The sequence below is a fragment of the Elephantulus edwardii genome, unplaced genomic scaffold (genome assembly GCF_000299155.1).
Source record: "Elephantulus edwardii isolate Elephantulus edwardi_28Jun2011 unplaced genomic scaffold, EleEdw1.0 scaffold00015, whole genome shotgun sequence".
Classification (NCBI taxonomy): Eukaryota; Metazoa; Chordata; class Mammalia; order Macroscelidea; family Macroscelididae; genus Elephantulus; species Elephantulus edwardii.
The window spans coordinates 20,248,142-20,264,404 of record NW_006399765.1 but is presented as its reverse complement, the minus strand read 5'-3'; the positions used below and the strand labels follow the sequence as shown (position 1 = coordinate 20,264,404).

At 47.8% G+C, this 16,263-nt stretch overlaps 1 protein-coding gene across 1 annotated transcript in view; it reads right to left on the bottom strand.

Moving 5' to 3' along the window:
* EYA2 (eyes absent homolog 2 (Drosophila)) overlaps positions 1-16,263 on the bottom strand; it is a 194,366-nt gene that overhangs the window by 18,400 nt on the left and 159,703 nt on the right. The window contains exon 9 of the mRNA XM_006881747.1: positions 271-329. Coding sequence (XP_006881809.1) covers positions 271-329 — 59 coding nt within the window. The remainder of the gene's footprint in view (positions 1-270; positions 330-16,263) is intronic.

Genomic DNA, 16,263 nt, shown 5'->3' with positions numbered 1-16,263 from the left:
AGCAAGGGAGGAATCATTATGTAAACAGAATCACATAAAATGTTCAGAAGTTTGAGTTTCAATGATCTCAGGCAATGCTGAAGTAGAGGGAAGGGCTGTGCTGTTTTAGGGCTGATGCAGGACCACGCAGAGGAGTCATATTTCTGGAGACTAAGCCAACCCTCTCCCCGTCACAGTCCGCTTCCCTCTGCCACTTCCTAGTACTAGAAAGAGGAGCTTGATAACCAATCAAAAAGGGCAGCTCAGCTTCATGCCCCACCCTATCCTCACCTTAGATCTTGGCCATTGTCATCTGATGAGACGTCATCAACGTGGATCTGGTCACAATCCTGTGGAGAATTTACCAAGAAGAGAGAGAGAGATAAGAGACATGATTTGTTAACCGGATGTAGCTTCTAGGAAATGGTTTCATAAACCAAAGGGTGGAATGACCAGTGGGATGGGAGTCAAAGTCCAGGGTTCTAGTCTAACTTCTGAAGGTGAGGTGACCGTGGTCTGTCCTCTCTTTTTATCTAAGATTTTTTTACAAATGAGCAGGCTACAGGAGGCTGACCATACAATGTATCACTCAAACAGAGATGTTTTTGCTAGTGGAAAGAGTTGCTATTAGTAATATTATTTTGGGAAGAAAGTCTGGGCCTGTGAAAGCCTTGGCCTTGTCATGGTGTTTTCTCTGCATCAAATGTTCTTCCACCTTCCTCTTCTTGGTGAACCTTGTGTCCTCAAATGTTAATATCTGGAGGCACATCCTTCCCACATCCCCTTCCGTATCCTACAATCTAACACACTAGCAGTCATTTACTGAGCACTTGCTATGCGCCAGCACCCTTCCTTATGTCCTGCAAAAGTCTGTCACCTCATGAATTCTATACTCAGTTTTCTTTGTGGAGAAACCTCCCTCCCCCTATGTAGTGTAGAGCTGTGAGGTGGGGGTATGACTTAGGCCAGCCAATCAGAGGGATCAGGGTCCTTCTGACCATAGTGATCGCCTCAGGAATGAGCACGTGATCTAAGTCTGGTCAATGAGAACCATCCTTGGGACTTCAGCTGGCAGTTTTGGACAAGAGACGCGCCTTTCACTGGAGTTGTTAAAGAAAAGTAGATGTGAGAGGTAACGTGTGTGTGTGAGAGAGAGAGAGAGGAAATGAAGGAGAGAAAGTGAGAGTGTGTGTGTGTGAGAGAGAGAGAGAGAAAGAGGGAGAGAGAGACACACACACACGAAGGGACAGAGGGAGAGAGAAAGAAATGAGGTTTTGCTGTGTAAACAACCATAGCTAGACCACCCCTGACTGAATGGCAAAGGGGACTTTGCAAATGGGATTAAATGAAGGATCTTGTCATGGAAGATTAATTTGGATTGCGTAGGTACCTGGAACATAATAAAAAGACATCTTTAAGAGAAAGGCAAAGGTACATCTGCCTACAGAGAGGAGGTGATATGATGATGGAAGGAGAGATTGGAGTGACAGTCTATGGAGATGGAGGAAGAGGCCAAAAGCCAAGAAACACAGCCAGCCACTCTAGACTGGGAAGAACCCCAAGAAATGGATTCTTGGGTGAAGCCTCAGCAGAACTAGCCCTGCTGATGACACCTTGACTTTATCATTGTTGTTGTGCGCCAACAAGTCTTTTCTGACTCAAAGAACCCTCCCGTGGGACAGCATAGACCTGGCCCATGCGGTTTTCCAGGCTGTAGTGTTCATGGGAACAGATCGGCCAGGTCTTTTCTTCAGAAAATTCACTGGTAGGCTCGAATCACTGACCTTTCTGTTAGCAGCACAATGCTCAGTCACTGCACCACCAAGGCCTCTTTGCCCAGTGACACTGATTTCAGACGTCTGACCTCCAGGAGGTTAAGAGAATACATTTATGTTGTTTTAAGTCCCTATATTTCCACTTATTTGTTACAGCAGCAACAAGAAACTCACACTGACTTTTTTAGAGTTCAGCAGGAGTTAAAGCAAGCTAACTCTCTGATTTGAACATTTGCTACTTGCAGCCAAGGGTCAAGTGTCACTAAAGGAGCTGGGCATTATGGGATTCCCCACATGTAAAGAATCTAGCTTGGAAAAGTAGAGGGTCCAGCAGAAGAGAAAAAGACGCTCAAGGATTGATGGTTATTGCAAGAACAGGCTTAAGTACAACAGAGCTTGTGAGGATCATGCCAGACAGTGCAAGGCTTCCTTCTGCTCCTACATCAAGGCACAGAGCTGTGATTTCCCCCAAAACTAACAGAGTAACTGCTACCCTTACCTGCCTTTGTTGTTATAGGCCATCGAGTCACCTATGACTCACAGCGACTCTATGCACAACAGCTCCGAAGCCTGCCCTGTCCTGACCCAGTCTCACCGGCTCTGACACGTCAACCCCCATTGTCCCAGTTACTGTATCAATCCATCTCATCCGAGTTCTTCCTCTCCTATGCTGTCCCTCCACCCTTCTGAGCATGATGTCCTTTTTTAAGGATCAAGCCCTATTGGCCACATGCCCAAAGTATGTGAGACGGAGCTTCAAACCCCTAGCCTCCAAGGAGAAACCTGGTTTTACCCTCTCTACTTAAATTTAAATTAATGAAAATGAAGTAAAATTAGACACTCAGTTCCTTAGTTCTCTTTCAGATGCTTGACAGCAGAGCAAATGGCCAAGTGTTTAGCTGCTGATCAAAAGGCTGGCAGTTCAAACCTACCCTCCAGCTCTGAGGGAGGCCTGGTGATCTAGTTCTGTGAAGATTACAGCCTCAGGTCACTATGAGTTGAAGTCAACTCGATATGTGGCAACTACCGGCACCAGCACCACCACTGACGCTGTCACCACCACAGCCACCACCGCAAGTGATGACCATCTTGGACAGCAGATGTAGAACACACTCACTATTCTAGAAGGTTCTACTGGATAATGCTGCTCTAGCAGACTAAAGGGACTGAGCTAATAGATTTTCTTCTATGTTGCTAAACTCAACTGGGGAAGAATCTACAAACTCTTGAGACAGATTTACCCAACTCGGGGCTTAAAAAAAACCCAAACAAACCACAACCTTCCTAGAAACAGCGGTCAACACGTAAAGGACAGGGGTTGCCCCCGGCCCCTTCTCTTCTCTGGATTTTCAGACCCCCTGGAGAACCCACCCTCTCTGGCTTGATGGGCCTTGGGTCCTCCATCCCAGCAAACCTTTACAATGCTGCTGCAGCTGCCGCCAGTTCCCCAGGGTCATTTTACATGATCTAGTTACTTGACCTCTGCGTGCACCTGAGTGTGGGACCTCCACAGACAGAGCATCCCGCGACCAGCAATCTTGATAAGTGAATAAAAATTGCACTTCCAAAGCCAAGGTTGACTTTACAGGCTCAGAAGTTGAGAAAATGTTAATAGCAGACAAGCGCCCAGCTTTTGTGTGCCGCCTGATTGGAAACTGAGACTCAGCCCCTTGTCCCTCCCCTTGAGCTTGACCGCTGCTGGGGTCCCAGCTTCAGCCCTGGGCAGGTTTCGTGTGCTTTTCCTGACGTCAGCAGACAGGCATTTGGGAGGCTCTGCTTTTCTCATTTGCAAGGGGATTGTTGGGGGTGCTAAAGTGTGACAACAGTAGTGATCACATTTCGGACTTAATAAAATACCATGACGCTTCGCTAGACGCTACCTCATACCCCACCAGCTGACCTGGATCGAGTTACGGCTGAGCCGTAGTGAAGAAAGCTGGACAGGCCCAGGACAGGAGGATGAGTCTGGGGCTTTGGGGACAGAAGATAGGATGCCACCCAACTCTGCCAACCTGTCTCCACTCCCCCTAGGTAAGGGGACAGGACTCAGCACGAAGGAGAGACCTGTCTTCACGGGCCCAAGGTGTGTTTGCCTGTCTCTTGAACAGTCCTATATGTCTGGGCTGGGCCAGCTGGCACAGACAAAGTAGAGATGCAGGAGAATGGCTTTGATACACATGTGATGCAGTGGGTGGGGACCAGGCACTGTATAGCCCCTGCCTTGGGGAACGGACACCTTCTGATCCACAGGGATGCCTGCACACAGGTGCAGCCATGTGCCCATCAGCCCAGTGTACAACTGGAAACACCTAAGGTCCCGGGATCAAGTCCAAGCAAAATAAAAGGTGGTGCACTCAGGCGGGGGAACTCTACCCATCAGTTCAAAAGAATGAGGTCAACTTCTTTGTGAACACATGGAAATATTCCCAAGACAAACTACAGTATGGAAAAAGCAAGTTAAAGAAAAATGCCCCTCGTATGATATCAGGTGTCTCTTCATAGAACCCACTGGAAAGCGTTCCATAAGGATAACCAGCTCCGCCTCAGTCAGTGCCTCATGGTGACCCCACGAGTGTCACATACTGCTCCATATGGCTTTCAGGGTCTGAAGCTCTGGAAGTAGAATGCCACACCTGTCTTTCCTGGCACTTCCAGGTGGACTCGAACCTCCAACCTTTCAGTTAGCAGCCGAGTGCATTAACAGTTGACATCTTCCATGTATCTTCAAAGTGCAAATTCATTGCTGTGGAACTGGAAACAAAGAATAGCTGAACTTCAGAGGGTTTTTGGAGGCTGTAAATCACGTGAGAGGAGACGGTTCTTTCTCCTGTGGACGCGAACAGCCAGTGTCACCATTAGGCTAGCAGTGAAACTCCTCATGGACTCTTGTCGCTGTGTGTTTTCACGTCACAGCTAACCCACAGCCCTTCCAGTGGGTTTTCAGAGGCCCATCTTTCTCCTGTGGAGCAGCTGGTGGATTCAAACCATGTGCCTTTGTGTTGGTAGTGCAGCTCCTAACCACTGGGCCACCAGAGCCCCTCCCCATGGACTACAGATACAAACAATATTGCTAGGTCCCACTGAGCCAATTTTCTACTCAAAGTGATTCCTGCATCTGAGCATACCCACCCACCTGACACCAGCAGGGATATGCCTTGTCCCATGGCCTCTTCTGAATCCAGGTGGAGTCTCTGTCGATGTACAGCTGCAATAATTTCAAATTATCTTCAGCCAAGTTTTACGCGCATGTGCTATTAATGATAATTTCCGTCTTCTACTAGATTACCTTTCTCTGGAATGAGCGTCTATATGGATTTCTTCCAGCTGCTGGGTCAGGTAACTGTCTTCCAAACATATCAACACAGGCAAGTGAGTACATCCAACATTACATCTTTTTGTCGGAACGTTTCAGTTGGTAACTGGTCAGTTCCTGGAGCCTGTCTACAGCTTCCCCGCCCCCACCCCCCATCAAAGCCGCCTGCGCCGTTTGGACTTCTTCCTGCAATACTACAAATTCTTGAGCAAACACTACTTCTCTTCGGTTCTATGACTGTATATTCCTTCCATTCTCGTTTGATGCTTTCTATGTCATTCACTACCTTGTCCACAGAATTCTCCAACATTACAAGTTGAGATTTACATTCTTTTCCTCCAGTTCTCTCAGCATGCACAACGCTGAATGTGTTCTTCCCAACTGGTTTTCTAACTGGGCTTTTCCACATTTCGTTATAACACTTTGTCTTCCCAAGCCACCGTTTGAAATCTTGAAATGCCGCTCTCTTCATCATTTCTTGCTTTCGCTTCATTACAAGTCTAAATTTCAGAGTCTCTTCTGACATCCATTTTGGCCTTTTCTTTCCTGATTTGTTAATGATCTTTTACTATTTTCATATATGGTGTACTTGATGTGATCCCACAACATATCTGGTCATCCGCATTCACTGCATTAAGTTTATTCTTGAAATGGCCTCTGAAATTAGGTGAAATGTTCTTTTGTTTGTTTTTTAAGAATTTTTTAATTTTAATTGTGATTTCAACAAAAGTTTACAGAAAAGTTAGAGTTCATTCATTTATTGTTGCACATTTTACCCCCTCTCCCTTCCTTCCCCCTCACCCAGTTAAAGGCGGAATGTTCTTAAGGTCCTATTTTGACTCACATGGACTTGCTTTAACTTTCTTTAGCTTAGATTTGAACTTGTATAAGAGCAATTGATGGTCCATTCTTCTGTAAGCCACTGGCTTTACTCTTTCTCTTTTCCTAGATATAGTCAATTTGATTCTAATGTATTTCATCTGCTGAGATGTACAAGTATAATCACGTTATGTTGTTGAAAAACAGGTATTTGGAGCAAATCAGTCGTTAGCTGTGCAAAATTCTACCGTGTGCCCGCTGAGGCATTTCTACCACTAAAGCCCTATTTTCCAACTATCAATTCTTCCTCTTTGTTTCCAACTCCTACATTCCAACCAACTATCAATTCTTCCTCTTTGTTTCCAACTCCTACATTCCAATCATCAGTAATCACCAATGCATCTCGATCAATTTCAGACCGTGGAAGTCTCTACGGGTGATCCTGCTGCTAATTTAACTTCTGGTGATGCAGCGTCCAACTCCACAGCCACACACAACCCACCATAATCTGACGAGCCGACAGACCAGTCGCGGCTCATTTAGAAGTGCCTGCCACTGGTTTTGTAGGACAAGAGTTGAGACAGAGATGGCAAAAAGATTCACAAAACCTGAACTATCTATCTACCCTCTGGCCTTTTACAGACGAAGTCTGCTGACCCCTGGCTTGGACTACTGCAGCCGCCTCCACACGCACCCTGTTCCCAGTGTACACTCCTCTCACAGTCTCGTCTCTACCCAGCAGCGAGGGAGGTTCTGTTAAACCTTCAGTCCTATCATGCTCTTCACCTGTTCAAAGTCCTGCAAGGGCTCCCACCTGCTTGTAAAGAAGAATGCAGCATGGGCTCCGCTCGATTCACATGTACTAATTCAGCGTCTCCCTGATCACACCTCCCACCTTACTCGTTTCTCATAACGTGCTGACCGATGAGGCCCTCGGGCTGTAAGGCCCTCAAATCACACAGTGGCTGCAACACTGGGAAGCGGGTGCCGTGGGCTGGTGCGGGCGCCATGGGCCGGTGTGACTGCCCTGGGCCAGTGTGGGTGCTGTGGGTTGGAGTGGGTGCCGTGGGCCGGTGCAGACGCCGTGGGCCGGTGCAGACGCCGTGGGCCGGTGCAGACGCCGTGGGCCGGTGCAGACGCCGTGGGCCGGTGCTGAGCAGATGACACCTAGCAACAACTAAGAGGGAAGGCCTGGCGATTTCCCTGTGGACAAGAACCAGGGCGAAACCCACCAGCTACCATCATCCAATCTCTCGTTGATCACAGAGATGGCAAAGGACTGGGCATTGTCTCGTTTGGTTAGGCACGAGGGTTGTGATGATCTTCCATTACATTCCAACACCTTGCTGTTGCTGTTCTTACTCTCTGTTCTATAGGTCTGAACGTTCTGCCTGGCACAGTAATGGCCAGACTGAACGGAGACTGCCATTCACCGGGTTAATGCTGACGAGGCTTGCAGAAGCAAAGCAGGAATGTGCATTCAGACCTGGAGGTCTTTCAGGAAACCATTCATCAAGGCAGCTCAAGGAACAGGGACAGAGGGGCAGCATTCGCGTACCTTCAGATTTTACACCATTGAACCTGGTGCTCAGGGCTCAGCCCTGGCCTCCAATCCCAGTCCTTCTGTTTTCTTGGTGCGAGATCCTCGGTAAATTGGTGACAATCTTTGGTCTTTAGCTTTTTTTGGGGGGTGGGGGATGTACTTCCCTCCCTTCCTCCCTTCTCTCTCTCCCTCCCTCCTTCCTTCCTTCCTTTGTATTTTCATCAGAAATGTACTTTTTAATTTTAGATTGCTGTTGTTACATGCCTTTGAGTCAGACTGACTCATAGCTGACCCTCCAACTGGTTTTTGGAGGCTGTAAACGGCTCAGGAAAAGACTGCCTGTCTTTTTCCCCCACAGAGCAGATGATGGACTTGAACCATGTGCCTTTGGGTTGGTAGTACAACTCCTTACCAGCAGGCCACGAGGGCAGCACGAGTTTAGTTTTCTACTTACAGGAAGTTGTAAAGATGCTCCAGAGAGTGTCCATGAATCCCAGACCTAGTTTCTCTCACTCTTGATCTCCTAAGGGACATCTGTTACAGCTAAAAACAAGTATTGCTGTATTGCTAAACACTCCCAAATCAAACCCACTGCTGTTGATCTGATTTTAGTTCGGGATGATGCCATGTGTCATAGGGTAGAACTTAGTTCCAAAGGGTTTCTGTGGGTGTAATCATTACAGCAGCAGATCTCCGGTCCTTCCTTATGCACAGCCGATGGGTAGACTTGAACCTCTGACTTTTCTATGAGCAGCCAAGCCCAAAGCACTTGCACCATGTATGCATTGACTGAAGCCCAGACATTATTCAGACTTCCTTAGCTTTTACTTAATGCCTCTTGTCTATCCCAGGATCCCACTGGGCTGTCATGCTTCCCGAGGCACTTCTGGGCTGTTCAGCAGGTTTATTAGTTTCTTTCTGATGACCTCTGAGCCTTGAGGAGTGCCGGTTGGGTGTTTGGCAGAGTGCCCCTCACTGGGATCTGTCTGATGTTTAGGTCATGGTTGGGCTGGGGTTAGGAAGGTCTCAGAGGTAAAGTCTGACTCTCATCTCATCACATCATACCAAAGGACCATGCTATTGGTATGACTTCTCATGGTTGATATTGATCTTGACATACGCAGGTAGGGCAAGCCAGCTTTCACCACTCTTCTCCTTTATTCCCTTATTATTTGAAAGATAGATGCTCTGCGCAGATGTCATGCAGTGGTACATTTGTCACTGTCAGGTGATTGAACTGGTTCCAACTCATAGCACGCCATGTACAACACAATGAAACACGCCATCCTCAAAGTGGCTGCTGTGTCTGGGCCACTGTTGGAGCCGCTGGGCCAATCCATCTCATGCTAATGGTCTTCCTCTTTTTCTTTGACTTTCTTCTTTATCGAGCTTGACGTCTTTCTCCAGGGACCGAGGCTCTCTGATAACATGACCAGAGGATGTGAGATGAAGTCTTACCATCGTTGTGTCCAAGGGGCATCCTGACCATGCATCTTCCAGAAGGGATTCGTTTATCTGGCTGTCTTTGACACAGTGTTTATCACCAACACTGTCATTCAAAGGCCTCAACTTTTCTTATCATATTGTCCAGCTTCTGAATGTTCATGTTGTTGTTGTTGTTGTTATGTGCCGTCGAGTCGCTTGTGACTCATAGCGACCCTATGTACAACAGCCCTAAACTCCGCTCTGTCCTGTGCCAACCGCAGTCTCTGCCACTCCCATCCCGATTACCCCAGTCGCTGAATCAATCCACCTCATAGAGGGCCTTCCCCTCCTGCGCCGTCCCTCCACCCTCCCAAGCATGATGTCCCTCTCCAAGGACCGGTCTCTCCTCACAACATGTCCAAAGTATGTCAGACAAAGCCCCAGAATCCTTGCCTCCAAGGAGCAGCCTGATTTAACCCTCTCTAGGATGAATCTGTTTGTTTTCTTGGCAGTCCATGGTACGTTCAATACTCATCTCCAGCACCATAGCTCAAAGGCATCAATTCTCCTTCTTCCTCCCTAGTCATTGTCCAACTCTCTGATGCATAACAAGTGATTGCAAAGACCATGGCCTGTATCAGGCACAACTTAGTCTCCAGAGAGACATCGTTGCTCTTGAGGACTTTAGAGAAGTCCCTAACAGCAGACTTTCCCATCGCAATACGTCTTTTAATTTCCTGGCTGCTGGTGCCAAGAGTGTTGACTGTGGAGCCAAGCAGACTAAAGCTGTGAACAATCTCAATCTCTTCACCATCCCTGAAAATACCACAGTCTGAGCCAGGTGCACCTTAATTCTCAATGTGACATCTTCACTGTTGAACGCATCACAGGACCCATTTTAATATGTCACTGTTCTTTTCAATGATTTAAATCCACTGTTGCTAAATCAATCTAATCCAGAGGACCCTACAGGAAAGCCCCATCGGTTTCTAAGACTGCCATCTTTATGGGAGATTGTCACCTCTTTCTCCTGCAGAGCAAGTTAGTGGGTTTGAACCACCCACCTTTGCGTTCGCAGTTTAACAATTAACCACCATGCCACGAGGACTCTTTTTCAAGGACTGGTTCTCGGTAATTTTCCTGTTCGTCTAATACATGTATTTTAAAGCTGTAAATGTCCGTCTGCACCGTTGCTGCATGAAACCACAGGCCTTGATGCTCTGCATTCTTGTCATTGCTCATCTCCAAATAAGCTCTGTGACAAACGCGTATTAAAGTCCCCTGCAGTCGGCCAGTGACAGCTGCGGTTTCCCCCGACTGCCCGGTTGTGGTTCACCCTCATTATTTTCTTACCCCAGCCGCCTGGAGACACGGATCCAGAAAGGAAATTGTTAACAAATTTGTTTTAGAAAAAAACCGAGCTCATTCAAAACCCAACCCATGCTCCCCAGCCTCTCCTCCTATTAAGATGCGCATGTTATCTAAGTGAGTGCATGTCGCCTCCTGACCAGCCAGAGAAGGGTCTGCACCCCGGGAGGGGAGCCCAGGCATCTTTCCTGCACCTCTAAATTTTTAACTTATCTGGCCTGCATTGTATTAATGGCTGGCTGGGCAGGGAGCCCTGGAGAGCAGCTCTGTGCTGACACAGTGAAATATTAATCTCCCTGACAGCTCCGGCAGAGCCGTAAATCAGCGTGGGCCCCCACATCAGGTCAGCAGCCATGGTCTACCCTGATTGGAGTAGATTCAGCCAGGGACCTCCGAGTCCCTCTGGTGAGGTCTTTCCAAGATTCAGGCAACACCACCTGGAATGTCACCCCCATTTTCTCTCCTAGTCTATCCAACTGCCTGCCTTCTTCTAAGCAGGCTAAGGAGCCCCTTTCACTGTCCCTTTAACCTGCACTAGGTTCAAATCCCTGCATCACTCTTCCTAACTGTGAATCCTAGGGAATTCGGCCTCTGTGGGCCTCACTCTCCTCACCTGCAGGATGGTGGCAAGTTTAATCTCTGCATGGTGGTTGTGAGGATTCAGAGATAATAATGCAGGCAAGGTCCTGGCACTGGTGAGAGATCCACTAAATGGAGCTGCCGGCCAAGTTCCCCTCTCAGCCCTGTGGCTTTTGTGAAGTCGGACGCACGACTGGGCACAGGCTCTTAACTCAGTGCTTGGCAAACAGTATTTATATGGCATTTACAAAACTAATTTCTGTGCAGATAATAATTAAAACGTGCCAACACAACCCACTGCCATTGAGACTATTCTAATTGAGGCTGTAAATCTTCACTGGAGATTGCCTATCTTGTTTCTGTGGAGCGGCTGAGGGGTGGGTTTTATTTTTTTTTTCTTCCCCCACCCCGTTTTCTACTGCTACAGCTGGTGAATCTGAACCACCAACTTTTCACTGTCCTCGAGTCGGAGCTGACTTGTAAGTGACCTTTCAATGGGCTTTCAGAGGCTGTAAGTCGCATGGGAGGAGACTGCCCATCTTTCTCCTGCCGAGGGGCTGGTGGAATCAAACCACTTGGGTTGACAGTGCAACTTCTTCATCACTGACCCCCAGTTATGAAGGACAAAATAATGTTATTAACACTCTGTTATGTAACACTTATATCTTAAGTGCTTTATATATTTTAATACTTCCAACTGCAGCCACAATTTGTTTAGGTAAATGCTGGAAGGCGCTCTGGGAGACAGTCATGAGATACTTGGTTGCTAATGGAAAGGTTGGCAGTTTGAGCCCACCACTCGCTCAGTAGGAGATGGACATGGCAGTCGCCTGCTGTATAGACTGTAGTTGCTGTTGTTATGTCTGTTGAGTCAATTATCACTCACTGACACCCTTTATAACACAGCTCTAAACCCTGCCATCTCCTGAGCCAGTCTCACAGTCTCTGACACACAGACCCCACTGCCCCAGTTACTGTATCAATCCATCTCGTTTGGTTCTTCCTCTCCTGCACTGTCCCTCCACACTTCCAAGCATTAAGTCCTTCCCCAAGGTCTCTCCTGGCCATGTGCCCAAAGTATGTGAGATGGAGCTTCAAAATCCTTGCCTCCAAGGAGCGACTTGATTTTACCCTCTCCAGGACAGACCTGTTTGTTCTCTTGGCTGTCCATGTTCAATACTCTTCACCAGCAACACAACTCAAAGGCATCGATTCTTCTACTATCATCCTTATTCAATGTCTAGCTTTCTGATCAGGCGCACCTTAATCTCTAGACTGACACCATTGCTCTTTAGCACTCTGGAGCAGTCCCTGGCAACATATTTTCCCAGCGTAATTCATCTTTTGCTTTCCTGACTGCTGGTGCCAAGGGGGTCGATTGTGGAGCTGAGTCAGTGGGAACTGTGGAAAGCTGTGGGGCATCTCTGCCGTCTGTAGGACTGTCAGGAGTCGGAATCCACTTGTCGGCAACGGTTTTGGTTTTAGGAGATTTAATTGAGTTTCCCCTCAATGATTTACTCACCAAAATAAAATGGTAGCTTCTAGATTTATAAAATTGGAAATTTTACCAGCTTTAAAAACCGAACAGTTTGGCTTGGGGTTAGGGAAGAAAGGGGCCTGGCTTTACTGTGCCGGAGACCAGGCCTAAGGATGGAACTCCAGTTCCTGGGTGCCACTGGTCTCTTTGGGGGTCCCAGACCATCTGAAGTCAGCTGTGACTTCCTCCCCACCCCATCCGGCCCCCACCTCATCCCGAATGGCTGCCCCGGGGCAGCAGGAGGCCGCACTGGAGATTCCCACAGGGCCTGTCTCTCCTCCACAAACACTACGAGCAAGGTTTAACTTCCTGGTGTTGGAACACGGTTTCCATTCAGCTGGGGGCTTCTAGCACTGAGGACGTTTTTTAGGAAGAAGACTAATTTAAAAGAACAAACCCAAACTGGCTTTCCTGAGTAAATAAGGGCCTTCTCCAACAGGTGTGGGTTCAGAGCAGCGAGAAAGAGACACTGGCCTCCCCTTGAAATACAAAATACCCACAGAGGGCTGGCTCTGAACCTGGGCTCCACCTGGACACACAGAGCGCCCCCTGGAGCCCAAGACTTTTACTGCCCATGATCTTCAAGTTCATACTTGCTGTCTCTCTGGCATCTCCCGTTAGACACTGTAACCCCAACACGTCCCAGACAGAAGGACCCTGTTTTCCTCTACACACCTGCTTGTCTTAGCTTCTTAATTAAAGCCTGCCATTGAGTCGACTCCCCTCACAGTGACCCTATATGACTGGGTAGAGCTGTCCCATGAATTTTCTGAGGCTGTCATCTTTACTGAAGCAGAATGCTCCTGCCGATCTGCTGGTGGGTTTGAACTGCTGGCCTTTGAGTTAGCAGTCCAATGTTTAATCCAGTGCACCACTAGCATTCCTTATCTCAGCTTCTTAGTGCAGCTGAAACAAACACTGTCTTTTAAAGGACAGATGGTATATCTTCCCTGTTGGGCGGTTAGAAGTCTGAATTCAGGGTGCTAGCTCTCGAAGGTTCTCTGAGGCTTTGGGTGGATGCTTTAGCCAGATACTCCTCTGTTCTTCAGTGACAGGAACCCCACTTGCTCTCATTTGCTTCTGTGTCTGCTCCACTCTTTTTGAGATTTCGGAAGTGATGACATTTAGGAGAAGCTGTGATCGCAGGTACATAACGAAGTCCTGCTCCAGATGGTACTGCATCCCCAGGGCAGACCCCAACACAGTGTTTTCTTTTTTATAAAATACTCAACCCCTACCACGAGTGGCGCCTGACTGTGGTAATCTAAGAGTCATTAAAGGTGTGAGGGGCAATGTATACACATTTTGTAGGTAAAATAGTGTAAAATTAAAAAAAAAAAATCGTCCTGTCTCCTCCTCATCATCCCCACTCTAATACATGAGGTCTGTGACCTTCACCTTGAATTTCATAACGTGTCACCTCCATCCAACTCCTCCTCTCTTGCTTGGATGGTTATGGTAAGCTCTTCGGCGTTCTCTGCCTCCACCTGTCCCTTTCTACTGTCCACTCTCCACACAGCAGCCCCCCAAAATCGCCAGCCGCTCTCCTTGTTGGGGGCTCCCTTGACCCTGACCCTGGTCCAGAAGCAGCTCTGATTTCTAGACCTGCATCTGACGGCGATGCCTCCTGTTCCAGCCTTGGACCTCTGTCCAACCTGCTCTTCAGCTCATTTACTCCAGCTATCCTGACCTCTTCTCTCATCTTCCATCATGTCACACTTCTTCTCACTGCAGGGCCTTTGCACCTGCTGACCCCATCTTCCTGGATCTCCCCTGATTTTGTCATCAAGGCCTCAGTTCAAATGTCACGTCCTCCAGAAGCCTTCTCTGACTTACCCTGGAGAATGTGGGTCCCTCCTTGCTTCCACCTCAACACCTACTCTTGTTTCTGATCGCTTTCTTCTTCTTCTTCTAAGTTGTGATATGAATGAAAGATAACAAAGCAAACTGGTTTTCCATTTAGCCACGCATACACACTTTGCTTTACGATAATCATGGCGCCCACAGTGTAAATCACACTTGCCCCACTTCCTCACGGACATTCTGATTTCCGTCTGATTCTTTTCTTGCCTTCACATCTTTCTTGCCAGAAGGGACTCTCTCTCGTCTTTGGATTTGTCTGGTGGCTGACTGTCTGGGCCCTGGGAGTCAGGGGCAACCAGACACTGACACTCTTGAGGGGAGGTCCATCAAAGTCTGACTCTACCTTGTACTTTTAAAAAAAAAATTAGTGTGTGTGTACTGTCAGATCAGATCTGACTGGTACAGGAGAAGATTGCCCTTCCTTCTCCAGCAGAGCATCTGGTGGATCCAAACCACATACTTCTGGGACTGCAGTGCAGCTTCTTGGCACTAGGCCACCAGAGCTCCTCTACCTTGTATTTTTTCAACTATAAGAGATAATACTTTCATTTTTTGTTAGGGCGTCTTTGAACTGGGTTTTAATATCGCAATCAACAGTCTTGTCTACTACATATGAAAAACTCCAAAATTCCAGTTGCCAACTCCTGGGGACCTTGTGTGTGTGACGGAGAGGAACTGTGCTCCAAGGGTTTGCAATGGCAGAGTTTTGGAAACAGATTGCCAGGCCTTTCTTCCAAGTGCCTCTGGGCCAACTCAAACCACCAACCTTCCCAGGAACCATTTGGGCAGGTTAACAGTTCTACCAAGGGACCCCTGCCTACAGCACTAGGCTCTGCACACACCAGCTGAATTCAGCAGCCAACAAAGTCGTGAATTCTCACTGTCTCTCTCCCCAAGCCACCAGTGGTCACAGAGGAGATCAACGGCTTTGGGCTATGGAGATAGAGCACAGCTTTGAGACCAGGAGCAGTCAGTCTCTCTCCATCACCTTCCTTCCTCAAAGAACAAATACCTAGATCCTCCCAGTGAAACAGAAAATGTCAATTACATTTCATAGGCTGGTGGAGGAGGGCCCAATGGCTTGTCTAGAATGGTAGATCTTTCCAGCAAGAATGTCCCCCTCCGAAACTCAAGGCCTGAATATCAGCAGGAAGAAGGTACAGATTCCTAGTGACTGGGTCGCACAGGGCAGATTGAGAATTGAGTATTTATATTTCTGCTCCACTATTTAGTCCCTAGGGATGTTCTAGATTTCTGGGGCTGGGAGTGGGGAGTCCCTGCTGGTAGAAATAGAATTGTGGTTTCATACGCAGTTCTGTCTGAGGTTCATTTTGCTTTCTAAGCCTGCATGGGGTTTCTAAGACTGTAAACCTTCAAGGAGGAGACCGCCTTTCTTTCTCCCTCGGAGTTGTTGGTGGGTTTGAACCACTGGCCTTTCAGCTGGTCATCCAACTTGTAACACTACACTGCTACAGCTCCCTAATAGCCTGATGCCATTGTGTACCATCAAGTCGGAGTCGATCTACAGCTGACCCCCAGCAGGTTTTCAGAGGCAGTTTAATCGCACAAGAAGAGACTGCCCGCCTTTCTCCTGTGGAATAGCTGGTGGATTTGAACCACCTGCCTTTAGGATGGCGGCACAGCTCCTTACCACTAGGCCACTGGAGCCCTTGTCAGTCTAGTCAGACAAATGCAATTCACTCCACAAGAGAAGCCTCCTCTTATCAGCCTCAGAACTCTTCTCCACTTTGAAGAAAGCACCTTAGTCTAACAACTCCTCATTGTTTCTCTCGAATTTGGCTCCCAAGAGGCCCTAGGTGGTGAAAATGCTTAATGTGCTCAGTTGCTAATGCCAAGGTTGCAGGTTCTAGTCCACTGAAAGGAGGAAGAAAGTTCTTGTGATCAAATAGAAAAAAAAAATCAGCCGTAACAAGTGCTATGGGCACAGTCCTCTCTGACACACTCTGAGTCACTCATCAGGAGTTGCAATTGGCTGGATGTCAACTGGGCCCCATAGGCTTTGGCTACCAGGGAATGGGTCAGCTCTTGACCCTGAACTTCA